Consider the following 14,488-nt stretch of genomic DNA (forward strand, 5'->3'; position numbering starts at 1 on the left):
CCCTCCCTAATTACGACCCTTTGTGCCCAGAATTTCAATATCTTGGTTTAGTTATTACACTTTATAGTTTTCGGTTTCCGCCATTTTGTGGGCGTGGCAGTGGGCCGATTTTGCCCATCTTCGAACTTAACCTTCTTATGGAGCCAAGGAATACGTGTACAAAAGTTTCATCATGATATCTCAATTTTACTCAAGTTACAGCTTGCACGGACAGGGCGGACAGACAGACGGACGGACGGACAGACGGAGACATCCGGATTTTCGGACTCTACTCGTCACCCTGATCACTTTGGTATATATAACCCTATATCTGACTCTTTTAGTTTTGGGACTTACAAACAACCGTTATGTGAACAAAACTATAATACTCTCTCCTTAACAACTTTATTTGCGGAGAGTGTAAAATATGGGGTTATAAAATTTAACCATAATTTTGTTTTTGAATTTTTGTCTAATTTTGTCAGTGTGTTCAGAAAGGCAAATCTTAACTTAATCTGGTGAGAATATGGAAACGCAATAGCATCCCCCAAAAATGTACCGTTTTTTTCGAAATAAACCAGAAAAAAACCGTTACAATCAATAGAAAACGTTATAACTCGATGTTGAGCGTGTTTTTTTCCCCAAATTTAATGACATCGACGCGGCCTCAATTTACAAAGGCACATTGTGTGTAAGGTCTGGCGGCTCGCTAATTTCCGCAATCAAATGGCCACCCTATTGTTCTGCCACAGATTCCGATTATTTTCGACGGATATTCTCACGCGAACGCCTCAATACGGTCAAATAGAAATCCTTTTTAACTGTTTGTTCTTCCCAAACAAATCCATGATGCACCAAACCACGAATATTGAAAGAAGTTATGAGAATCACCTTGACTTTTGAGGTGCTTTGGATGGGTTCTTTTGGTTTCGGCTCATTTTTGCCCCTCCATTTTGATGTTTGTTGCCTTTTTTGCATGCCAACCGCACAAACCATCTCTCATCGGCAGTTGTAATGCGCTCCATGAATGCAGATTCGGATTTCGCACGATCAAAGATGTCCAAATCCACAAATGCAGCTTTATCGGGACGAGTCTAGCAAGAACACTTTTCATGTCACCATGTTCTTCACTCTTTTAATATTTTCATCAGTTGAAGAGGTCGGAGGTTATCCAGAACGAAGCAAGTCTTCAGCAATCCCTCGACCGTCTTTTTCAACATTCACAACAATTCCACACACGAAATTTGTTTAAAAAAACAAAATTTAAGACAAATTGTAAAAATCGCAACGCACTACTGAAGTGTAGCGATTTAGGCAGCTACTGTAAACGAACTGGTTGAGAGATCAGATCAGGCGCATATTTGGCATAGTAATTAATGACAGTCCTACCCACTTAGCATAATACATTTTTTGCAACATCGTTTTCCCGGGGAAATTATATTACAAGTTCCAAGTGCTTTTTTGTCACAATATATGTATAGGCAATTAATCGATCAGCGCAACGTGCTGAGTAGCTTTAGCCTCAGTTCTTGAGATATCGCTGAAATCCCGAACATATCCTTGTTTCCTCAAAACTTGCTCATTTTCGGAACTGCTGATATTGGACCAATGTAGCATATAGATGTTTCTTTTCGAAATTTCTTGCAGTGTATGAAATAGTTGCCCGAATATGGCACTCGACACACATATGTTTTTTGTGCGTACTAGTATCGGCGCACCGGTCGCACCACTTGGCAATGTCACGTGCTTCATTAGGCTTGTTACTTTTAGCAAATAACTCCATGTATGTAAATACGTTTATATATATGTGTATACATATGTGAACTTTTTAAATATTTGTGAGTGTACAGGTGTGTAGGTGTGTGCCTGTCAAGCGCTGTCGCCACACTTTATAAGAAAAAACATAAATCAGCCAATTAAAACGCCCGATACAGTTTAATTGTTGGCGTTTTTTATAAGATTGGTGGTTATATCGCTGCGGAGACAGCCATCAAGCGTACTAGAAAAACAACTACAACAGCTGAACAGTTGTCAACAAATTTCGAGTGCAATATGCAAAATGGTCGTGTGATTTATGGCCAAAACAATTACAAAAGCGAGCAATTATCACAAATTTAAACGAATGTCGAATTCATTTTACACTTTACAGGAGCCACCATTAAAATATACATATACAGCAATTTTTTGTTGTTTTTAAATTAATTGAATCAATTACAAAGTATGATATATGAATCAAATAAGTGTTAGGGAACATATCTTCGTATGTGGCTTAGAAAAATTGTTTGAAGACATAATCGGCTGCGATTACTCGCTCTTGCATTTCGACTGGTAACTGGCCTGAATCGAAACGAGATTGCCCGCAAAGATGTTAGATATTACATATCCCCACAGAAAAAAGTCTAACTGTGTGATATCAAACGATCTTGGTGGCCAATCGATCAGCCCAAAACGTGATATTTTTTGCTCACCGAAGTGTTTTCTCAATAAATCCATTGATTGTTGAAACCAAATGTCGCTGAGATCACGAGAATCACTTTTAGGCATGAAGTAGTCGGTAGGGTGATAATGGTCGCCATTAACGATTGCGAGCACTATTTGTGTTGTTTACAGTAACTTTAAATATTCAGCTCAGATAAAAATGAAATTAAATCGCGAACATTTCCGTTATTTCCATTATTTTTTACAACTTTCGAGGTACAATAACTCAGCAAGAGTACATAGATAAACTCTAATAATTTTTTGGCGATGTGGAATACAATCGAAATCGTATATCACTCCAAGACAATTTTCATGGAGGTTGTCTAAAAGCAGACTGATTTTGTAAGATCGTCATGGGACCTATCGTGAGATAGAGACAACTTTAGGCAATAGTGGAACCAGCACGCATTCAATATTCCATGAACATTTGACTGTAAAAAAATGTTCTAATTGGATCCCATAGAATTTGTTAATCGCTGAAAACAACGTTCATGGCGATTGGTCGAGAGAAATGTTAAAAAATTGGATAGCGATGCTCTGACCGGTATCATTTTTGAAGAAATATGGACTGATGATTCGATTCTACCGAATGATGATGATGGATGAAATGGCAAACCTTGAATCTCTTCTGGTTGCTCTTCATCCCAAATGCGGCATACCCATTGCGCCAGAAATAGGTCTCATCGCTGAACCTAATTTGGATCGAAAACGTCGGATCTTCTTAGAATTTTTCAATAGCCCATAGAGCGAAGCGATGGGTAGCTTGAGAAAGTCGAACGGCTTCAGTTCTTTCATAAGCTTTATTTGATTGAGATAGCATAAAGCTGACATACTGAACGATCGGAATCAAGTGCTTCTATGGAAAACTTTTTAATTTGTTACGATGTCTTTACGAAATTTGGCATTGGTTATAGCCTAAGGTAATGGTTCAATCTTCGAAGAAATTGTTCAGGATGGATCACTGTAGCATATATGTAGCTTCCGTACGAACTGAACGGTCAAAATTAATTTCTTGCAATACATAATTTTTTTGTAAAATATATTATGGCTTCGTACAACCGAAGTTAGTATTTTTTCTCGCTTTCTGAAAGTCCAAATAAAAATTGTTTAAAAATATTCTACAGTCTTAATAATATTATTATTTTATTCCATATGCAGATATTTTGATAGCTGCAAACTTCAATCTCAAGCTATGCTTGTAATCATTGTTGCTGCTTAATGACGTTTACATACATATAAGTTTATTTTGGTATTGATTTAGCCAACAACTATCACGCCATCATATATTTTCTTTATTTCTATTACCAAACATAAAATGTATCTATATATTGCGACAAAAAATTACCCAGATTATAATCAAATCAATCTCGAACTCGACATTTCTCCCGAATGATTTTTGTGGATAGTGGAGTCGAAACCAAACAAGCTACGCTCAAAAATTAAGGTGATGTTTATTGTTTTTTTCGATATTCGTAGTTTAAAAAAACCGGAATCGTTGAAGAAAAACTTATGGATTTTACACGATGACAACGCATCGAACCACAAATATCACCAAATTTAAGATCGAAGAGATAAAACATAATTTGCTGAAGGAGCTGAAGGCCATCCCAAAAAGTGCTTTTGAAAAGTCTTTCGAGTTCTGGAAAATGGCGACAAAACAAATATTGACGAATAATTAAATATTTTGCTTTTTGTTCAAAATTACCAGGTACTTTTTTGTCACAATATAGTGCTCAACTTGGCAACTCAACAAAAATTATTACAAAAACAACTTTTCTTTAACGACAGTTGTTATTGGTAAAAATTGGCAAATCGTATATCGAATTGTCAATATGAATTCATTGCTTACTTTGTCTGTAGATGATAGACGATATTGACGATTTTCGTTTGTTAAAAGAAATGAATCAAAGAATTTGATCGCGAATTCTTGGCGAAAACAATACGGTAACGATGCCAGTCATACCTCCATGTACCTTTTTGCTGTTTCCAAAGATAAAAACAAAACATCTCGCATACAAAAAAAAAATTAAGTTTGGCAACTTTACTTAAAATCATTGTCCACAAAGTTCACTCGAATATGTGGGTATCAATTATTGTTTAGTAATATAAGGTTATTTGGCTATTCTAGTGCTACAACCTGGCAACTCACAACTTTTTCGTCAAGTTTGACAAATTCGATGTAAAACAAACAGAGAGCATTTAGACGTACGAGCATTATTTGTGTTGTTTACAGTAACTTTGAATATTCAGCTCAGATAAAAAATGGAATTAAATCGAAAACATTTTCGTTCGAATATTTTTTACAACTTTCGAGGTAGAATAACTCAGCAACAGTACATCGATGAACTTTAATAAATTTTTGGCGATGAAGCTCCTTCAAGGACCAGTGGTTATCGACGATATGGGAATTCAATCGAGATCGTACATCACTCCAAGACAATTTTCATGGAGGTTGTTTAAAAGCAGTTTTTGATGCAATGCGCAAACTGATTTTGCAAGATCACCATAGGACCTATCGTGAGATTGCGACAACTATAGGCAATAGTGGGACCAGCACGCATTCAATATTCCAGGAACATTTGACTGTAAAAAACTGTTTTAATTGGATCCCATAGAATTTGTTAAACGCTGAAAACAATGTTTATGTCGATTGATCGAGAGAAATGTTAAAAAATTGGATAGCGATGCTTCGTGACACATCTATAGCATAGTGGCAGGTGATTAATAGTGGATTGACGACTATGAGTCCGAAAGTAAACAGCAGTTGACTGTATGAGTGTTTCAAGCTCAGCCGAATTTAACAAAAATTGTTCCCGAAATATTAAACATGTCGCAACTAAACCACTAGAATTACGTAGAACACTAAGTTCTGAGAGGTACACAGTCATTTGTTTGTCTTTCAAGAAATCAGGAAAACCAACCGCCGAAGACGGATCACTCCTTATCACAACAATGCTGGCTCCCACACATCAATTGAAGCAATATCTTTGAGCACTTAAAACATCGATTTGATGAGTCGTCTTTCGTGTAGTCTTGACTTGGTACCGATTGCCTTCTTTTATTTTCGTACGTAAAAGATAAACTAAGAGGTCAGGGTTTTTCCATAGCTGAAGTGGTGGTTGATGCGTTCAATGTTTTGGACAAATCTCAATCAGAGATTAGATTTGTTTCTAATATTTGTTTCATATTTGTTTGTCTTCTTCAATTTCGAAATATAAAAGCCAACCTCGTATCTGTACTAAAACACCGCATGAAGAACATTTTAATAGCTTGTGAAAGGTTTTGATATTGGGTATAAATCTTCAAGAACAAAGATCAGCTAAGTAAAATAGAGTAATGACGGGTATTTGGCCAAGTGTACGTGCTATTTAAATTTGTGCCATGCATTGTGACCATATATATCATTGTGTTGATAAGATTGGACTCAGATTGCTGAAAAACTATCTCACAAAAAATGTCTTAAAACGAATACAATGAATTTTAGTTAATATTTTTCAGCTCTCGCATGCATAGGTTACGAAAACAACATGAACTGAACGATTGTCACGCACAGGCGCACGTAATTTAACCTTCTTCGATGACGACACAAATGCCTAGAAGCTGTCGCGGTAGGCGTGTGCAGTCGCCTTGAGTAGTGGGTATTATATAAGCAAGCAAACGAAGGTTTAAGTATTGGTCAGTGTTTAAAAGCATATATGCTCTTGGCAGTTCTTTTCGCATTATAATATAGACTTAGGCGTTTTTAATAAATATCAATATTTATGATCGATTTTATGATTTCAAAGCGCGCAGCAAATTAATGCATTTACATAACTATAGAGACTAAAGAGACATAGATTTTCGGTGCGTTTTCGGGCATATTTTATGCGTTCGAATTTTTCATGTTTCTCATACAATAAATGTCCAGCTTAAAATTCATTTGACTCGGCAGATAAATGTGTTTCTATTATAAATGTGTCGAATATGAATTTGAAAGGAGGTCGCGAATTTTATTTTAAGCAAATTGTGCAAAAATATTTACTTTTAGTCGCGACATTTTTCAGAAACTGCAAAATTCAAGCTGTGTATAAAGGCTATTTTGATAAAAAAGGCACAAATACCCGGAAGCGGTGGTTGAATAAAAAAGCGAATAAAGCATATTTTGCCTTCGAGCTTAGTGCTTTATTTGGAAATCCTTGAAAAGTTCGCTGTAATGGGCTTGTGACAATAGCAGAACGCATAAGGCATGAACCTTCTACTTAAGTGGCGATTTCAATATTTAAATCATATGACAAATGTGTAGTGCTTTGTATAATGCCTACAAAAAAGAAAAAATTTAAAAAGCCATTTGTGCGAAACTCAACCATTCTCAACGGCAACATTCGTATGCGCTCGTAACTGCTCGCATTTCTACGCCTACTGCGGCAGTGCGTGGCCCGCGAGCGATAGCAAATCAGCAAAGCGCCTTTTCCACGCACTCACCCGTATTTGGGAGGGGAAAAAAGTGCGCCATGTTGCGGAAAATGCTGCTGGCTACTTAAGTGCAAGCCGCGCACTGCGCTGGCTTTGAGTGGCTGGTGAGCGGCGTGCACAATTGGCTTGATTTATGCAGCTGCCTGCAGTGTTTGCCGCTGCTAATACGAAGTAACGACGCTTGTTGCCACCGCGTGGCATGCCGCTGCCACTCGTCGCTGTCGGCGGCAGTGCTTAGCCATTTAGCAATTGGTTGCAAGCTATTAACGTTTGTTAAAGCTAGCGCTGCCAACACCACGCTTTTCGCGCAACCGCTGGCTGCTTGCTTAAATGCGTCAATACTTGATTTTCATTTTGTTTATTCATAAATATTTACACTCCTCCTGAGCGCCTGCGGCTATCGTACGATCAGCATTAGTTGCGTATCTGTCTACCAAATCTGCGCTGTGTTGTGTGTTGTCCAGCTGTCCATCTATCACCTTCTTATGCTGGCTCTGCATGCCTTGCCCCACCCACCGCTGCCAACCACGGCGCGGTCCAGCCGCTCAACTTAATCATAATGCGTGAATTTTTAATTTCAATTTTTGCATATTATCCCACATTGTTGTAGTTGTGGTTGTTGTCAATCTGTTTACAATATTTTCTGCACCTTCTTGCATTTGTTAAACATTCATGTGTATGTGTGTGTGTGTATGAGCAACAACATTGATTGATTGCTGGCATAAGGCGAAGTGATCGGAAATATTTTGCAAATTTTTCACAAGGAAAACTTGTAAATTGTTTTTCTTCAACTATTTGTTTGTAGCTTTTTACAGCACTGAATTCGAAAGGCACTTATGTAACAAATGAAAGATCTAAGCAACGAACTCAGACTAATGCTTGCAGCTTTTTAACCTTTATTAGTGGATGAGGGGTCTCAGAAGTCTTTCTCTATATGAATTTTCTCATAATTCTTAAAATAATTTGTGTTTGTATGAGATAAAAAAATTATCTTTATATTATATTTATATGTATAATTTTTCGGTCATTTATCACATTCCCTATTAATAAATATTTCTTTCTTTACAATCAGAAATATAGTAACGCTTACTTAAGTGTTAAGGCGCAATACTCAGTTCCAAAGCATTTCCTGTGAGCAACTGTATTCCTATGCAGTGCTTGATTTCTTTAAATTAAATTTTTATTTGCTTTACATCCGCCTCGTCAATAAATAAATTGGAATTAATTTCAGTGAATGACAAATCTGAAATGTGTTCTAGTATGCTTGTGAGCGTAATAGCAATATGCGACAGTATATTTACTAAACTGTAAAGCATTGTGCAAATTTATATGTAAAAGATAGAAAAACGTGTATATTGAAAGACTGCACCAAACTGTGGGGTCAACATACTGACTCACTTTTCCAAAGCGGCGCAAAACGTAATATTGAATGCATAATGCAAATGCATGCATACATTGTGACAAAAAAGTGCCCGGAAATTGTAAATAAAACGCAAAATATTTAAAAATTAATCAATATTAATTTCTCGTTTTCAAAGTAATCACTACCATGGCTTTCTGCTTTTCAGCGAATTTTGTTTTATCCCTTCGATCGGCTGAAAACGGATCCCACGGAGCGGCAATTTCAGTTTGGGGAACAAAAAAAAATCACACGGAGCCAAATCTGGTGAATACGGTGGTTGATCGAAGATATCCATTCTATTTTTGGCTTTAAATTCGGACGCAATCGACTCGATGCTATTATCTTGTAAAATCCATGAATTGTTATTTCACAATTCCTTCCGAAAAAAATTCATGATGCACCAAACCACGAATATCAAAAAAAAAAAACCATCAGCATCATCTTAATTTTTTGAGCAGCTTTGGTGTGTTTTTTTTTTTGGTTTTGGTTCGTGGTTTTCCTCCATTCCGTTGATTGTTGACTTGTTTGCATGTTAAACTCTCAAAGTCATGTCTCATCGGCATTTATACTGCTTTTCATCAATCTGGATCGCAATTTCCATGAATAAGCATTTTCAAAGAGACCTGTTTACGGTACACTTTTTGGAAAAAAATTCAGCTTTATCGGGAAAAGTCGTGCAAGAACGCGTTTCGTACCAAAAATGTCCACCGAAATCATTGAAACGAACTCGCGAGAGATGTTAAGCTCTTTTGCCGCATCTCTAACACTTGCCGGACGATTTTCAAGCAACATATTCTTCACTTTTTTAATATTTTCACCAGTTGAAGAGGTCGCAGATCAACGATCTCTCGACTGTCTTTGAGATGTACCGACTGCTGGAAACAAACTGGCGGGAATTTATCTACAATTTCGGGTGACTTTTTGTCATAATGTATATTCATATATACTTTGTTTTTTATTTAGACGTTATTGGTCTACATAGTTAAAAGCTTATGCCAAATAATTCCATCATATCAATTCAAATCAAATCACATTCATATTGCTTGATAACTAGGTAGTTCTTATCCAAAGAATACAATTCTCAAAACTATGTTTGCGGTTCGTTATAATTTATAAATTTATGAGACTATATGAAACCCCTAATTGTATTATTACCTTATAATTTTCAATTTTGTGACTGATAAATATGAGAGAGTATTTAAAAAAAAGAAACAAAAAAACTTTAACACTTCACACAGAAGCTATAATACCTTGAACAGTTTTTCTTGAATAAAATGGATTGAAAAGATCTTTATCTCGTTCGGTCAGTTTGAATGGCAGCTATATTATATAGTGCTCCAATCTGAATAATTTTACGGAGATGCTTTGGACAATAGTCCAAAATTGTGAAGATACGTGGGCCAAATTGTGAAGATACCTTTCTCAAAAAAAAAAAAAAAGATTTCATTACTTTTCGGGGACAAAAGGACGCATGCAACATGTTGATATCGAATGGCTATGGAAAATCGTCTCAGCTCGTCAGGCTGATAATTTATATATACATATGATTTAGTTACAAAAATGTTTCCACTTTTAAGCAAATTATAAAAATTTACTTACGTAAGACCTGTTTCTCTCTATTTCCCTGCGGAAAACAATCCGTTGTTTGCATTTTCTACAGTTTTATTTAATTTACGCACGCTTACATTTCTATACAGATCCAAAGCGTAATACCTATGTTTCGTGCTTGGGTTCGGTTCCATTTATAGTGTTTCAAAAGTATCATCTTCTTCCCCCTTTTTTTACTCTTGGTGTTTCTTGATATCCACTTTTTTCGGTTATCACTATCTTTAGAAGGTTTTTGACAATGATGCTATATGAATGATGTAGTTTTATAACTAATCAACTGAATTCATTTGAATACCCACATAAAGCCTAATTATAGTTACCCTTAAAAGTGTCTTTAAAGAACTTTCTTTAGATGTTCATTATTTAACAAAAACAAAAAAAAAGAAGAATTTTGAAAACAATTATTTCATGCTTTTCCAAATTGTAGAGTTACACACGTTTACCTAAGGTTGTTAAATTATTCTAATTTATCATAGAAAAAGTGTTCTTCGAATTAAATTTCGCTTGCAGAAATCGTAAAATTTGTTATACGAAGGCTATAGAAATCTAAGAGCTAGTTTCAACCATTCTTGAATTTTAATATTTGTGTATAAAAAATGTGGGTTTTCTATATTTCTTGGAATTTTAGATCCTCCATACTAAAACCGAGTATGTATATGCCAACGACGTAAAGCTTATTAATTAATATACTTGTACTTCAACTGAAGAAAGGTGTATGTTGCAAACAGACTTATACATTTTGGTTGCTTGGTGTAACGGAAATGGTTTGCCATTGAATCTCTAAGCTCTAGATTAAAGCAAGTAAACGTGTTGACTTGGAAGTGACAATGGACCCTAACCTTAATTTTGTTATTCATATTGATACCATTGTTTTGAAAGCAAAAGGTGCTCTAAGTTCTGTTAAATGTTGATATGAAGTACTTATAGATCCATATATTACAAAGGCTTTTTTTTACAACTTTAGGTAGGGCTCTGGTAGGTAATTCTATTTACCAAATATAGAACAAGTTAAATTCAGTTCAAGAAATTTTACCTTTCGCCTTAAGGGGGTTTCTGATGGAATTCTAGGTTAAGTTACCTCAATACACTAGTCGTTTAAAACTTTAAAATCTATCTATACCTACTAGTCATAGGGAAATACTTCACATAATAATATTATTAGTCGAAATTCTGAATGTAACTGTTCTGTTTTCTCCAGACTGGATAAAGAGGCAAAGCAAATGGGTCTGGCAGTGAACGAGGGCAAGACGAAATATCTGTCATCAAACAAACAGTCGTCGCACTCTCGGCCTGGCTCTCACGTCACTGTTGACAGTCATAACTTTGAAGTCGTAGATAATTTCGTCTATCTTGGAAACGCGCAGAGTAACTCTTGCCAACAGGTGCTATTTCGGACTGAGTAGCCAATTGAGAAGTAAAGTCATCTTTCGACGAACAAAAATCAAACTCTATAAGTCACTCATTATTCCCGTCCTGCTATATGATGCAGAGGCATGGACGACAACAACTGATGAGGCGACGTTGCGAGTTTTCGAGAGAAAAGTTCTGCGAAAGATTTATGGTCCTTTGCGCGTTGGCCACGGCGAATATCGCATTCGATGGAACGACGAGCTGTACGAGATATACGACGACATTGACATAGTTCAGCGAATTAAAAGACAGCGGCTACGCTGGCTAGGTCATGTTGTCCGGATGGACGAAAACACTCCAGCTCTGAAAGTATTCGATGCAGTACCCGCCGGGGGAAGCAGAGGAAGTGGAAGACCGCCACTCCGTTGGAAGGACCAGGTGGAGGAGGACCTGGCTTCGCTTGGAATCTCCAATTGGCGCCACGTAGCGAAAAGAAGAAACGACTGGCGCGCTGTTGTTAACTCGGCTATAATCGCGTAAGCGGTGTCTACGCCAGTAAAGAAGAAAACTGTTTGCAGTTCTTTTCTGTGGTCTGAAGTGAAATTTAATATACCGCTTAGCATTTTCATGCAGTTTAGGCCCTTACTGTTACAATCTTGTAGCTAAAGTTTTGAATTAAAAGAACCATTCCGTTGCCTATGTCATAATTATAATTCTCATTGTTGCACGTTTGATTTATCGGACCCCCTTTGCAAAATTTAAAGGAATCTGAAATGATTATTGAGCCTCCCAGCGGCTGATACTTTTTTGAACAATTTCTTATATAAAGTAATTCACTGGTAATTTTTACGTTCTCCGTTTATAGTGATTAATTTTTGAAAATACTTTTTGGACAAAAATCACAGATTCGTATTAACATACTCGATTATGAAGGCAATGTCATACCTAGATAGTTATTCATTAAAAATATCATAAGATGTTTTCCACAAACTAGCAAACAATCTTCGTTGTTTAAAACTAAGTCGTTCAAACCGCTATTAACGCAATTGTCCGACTATTAAAACCGCAATGAATGAAACCAATAAAATTACCATCACAAATGGAGCAGCGATTATGTTCGCCACCAATCTGCAGCGACGCCGATTGACCGACAGAGGGCACATAATATAATATATCTCTAGAGATTTTGCTGTTTATTGTTGTTGTAGCGTTGTGAGCGCTTCAAGCGCATGCGCACAGTTCTATCCGGCCTTTTGACTTTTATTTTGCTTTTGATTTTCATGCAACCCCTCGCTCTCGCACTAAGCACGAGCATGTGCATCAGCTGACCCGTTTGAGAGTCGGTGCTCGTTGTTGGCGTGCCCGCTTGGTGTTTTTGGGCATGCGTCTAACATTTTATTTGATTGGCTTTGACGCTCACTTCAGTTGCCTCTCGCGCGTTTCTTGTGAGTTTGCTTTTATTTGCTTTTGCTTTCCATACGTCAATTTTACTTTGGTGTCGCAGCATTTCAGCCGGCCTGGCTTTAAGAATTTTTCTGATTTTTGGGTATAAATATCTGTTACAGTTGCTGATTGAAGGCATAACAACATTTGCTCTTAACATTGGTCTTACAGTCCAAAAACTCAAAAAAACCTCAACTCAAAACAAAATGTTCAAACTGGTAAGCAGCTCAAGGATATCGAAGGACTTAATTGCTATAATTCCTCATAAAAATCAGTGAATATTGCAGGGATTTAATGAAAGTGAAATATCTCCGAATAGTGCCAATAATAAATAGTTCACTACTTTATATTTATGTGGAAACAGTGTTAATAAATAAATTAATGGATTTAAGAGAAAAATTCAAGATTTAATGGAGAGTTTTAAACTTTGTCTAAGTTATTGCATTTTCAACTGGTTTCGACAGTAATATTTTTTATGCACTAAATTAATAATTTTGAACAATTTTCAGATCGTTACTTTGTCTGCACTCTGCGCCGTTGCCTCCGCCGGCTACATTGGTGGCTACGGACTCGGCGGTCTTAGCGGTCATGGTGGTCTAGGCTATGGTTTGGGTTATAGCGGCTACAGTGGCATTGTTGCACCAGCTTACCATGCACCCGCCATTGTGGCACCCGCACCAATTGTGAAGACCTACAGCGCGCCCATCGTCGCCGCTCCAGTGGTGAAGACCATCGCGCCATTGGCCACCTCATATGCCAACACCTACAAAGTGGCCACCAAGGCTATTCCAGTAGTGCATGCCGCCCCTGCTCTGGTGCACGCTGCTCCAGCTGTTTATGCCGCACCCGCCTATCAAACTTCCTCCACCTACCACGGTTCCTTGGGCGGTTACGGCTTGAACTACGGATATGGTCATGGTCTATTGCATTAAATGTAAATCAAAGCAGTGATATGGATTAAGGCGAACCGATATGAAAAAGGCAAATGAGCTTCCAGTCAAAATGCAATTGAAATTTGTTAAAGATATAGGTATAATGATCGCTAAGTGATCGAAGCGTCGTACATAGTAATAGTTAAACATTCCACGAAACAATGTTATCCTTCATAAAATCCTTGTCATCGCGAATGAGCGCACAGACTATTCATATCACGAAGATGGCGGCGACATAAACAATTGATTATTCGAGTGAGTGAGCAGATGGGAGATCAGAAACTTTGACTAAGTGCCTGTTTTTGTGTTGTCGAGTTCGAGTCTAATTTTTTAAGTATTTTTTAATAAATTTATACAACGAATTAAATTTTGTTTTATTTCCTTCTCATATTTCCCTATTTTACCGGATGTAATCCTGGCTTAGAGTTCCAATAATTGTGTGCAAATTAAATCAGAGATTTTGTATTTCTATAAGTACATGTAACTCTAGTTGTCCTTAACTTTATTACAAATTGATATTATCCACAAACTGAGACTGAGATTATTTCAAATGTTTAAAATTTTGAGATCATTTATGGCTTTCTCTCATTGGTCCAGTATTTTAGAGAAAGAAGCGCTTTGTAAAATTAGCAACATTGTAATCTTACGTGAGGATTCTATAAAGTTTGCTTTATATAACCAGCAATACGCTAAACAAAGAATTTCATAATTTTATGAACTTCCGGGTGAATTTACAAAACCGTAATGTAGCTGAGCTAAAATTAGTGCAAACTAAACTAAAACTTTTACCGAAACGTTTCAATTGATGAAACAAGCTTATGGCGATGATTGCCTATCCCGTGGC

General features: G+C 36.8%; 1 protein-coding gene across 1 annotated transcript; it reads left to right on the top strand.

Annotated features, from left to right (window-relative positions):
• Positions 1 to 12,865: 12,865 nt before the first annotated feature.
• LOC120778122 (cuticle protein 38-like) lies at positions 12,866 to 14,006 on the top strand. Its single transcript, XM_040109826.1, has 2 exons — positions 12,866 to 12,930; positions 13,222 to 14,006. The coding sequence occupies exons 1-2, from the start codon at positions 12,919 to 12,921 to the stop codon at positions 13,642 to 13,644; spliced, it is 435 nt and encodes a 144-aa protein (XP_039965760.1). The 5' UTR covers positions 12,866 to 12,918; the 3' UTR covers positions 13,645 to 14,006.
• Positions 14,007 to 14,488: the final 482 nt, after the last annotated feature.

Source organism: Bactrocera tryoni, chromosome 5 (assembly GCF_016617805.1).
Source record: "Bactrocera tryoni isolate S06 chromosome 5, CSIRO_BtryS06_freeze2, whole genome shotgun sequence".
Classification (NCBI taxonomy): domain Eukaryota; kingdom Metazoa; phylum Arthropoda; class Insecta; order Diptera; family Tephritidae; genus Bactrocera; species Bactrocera tryoni.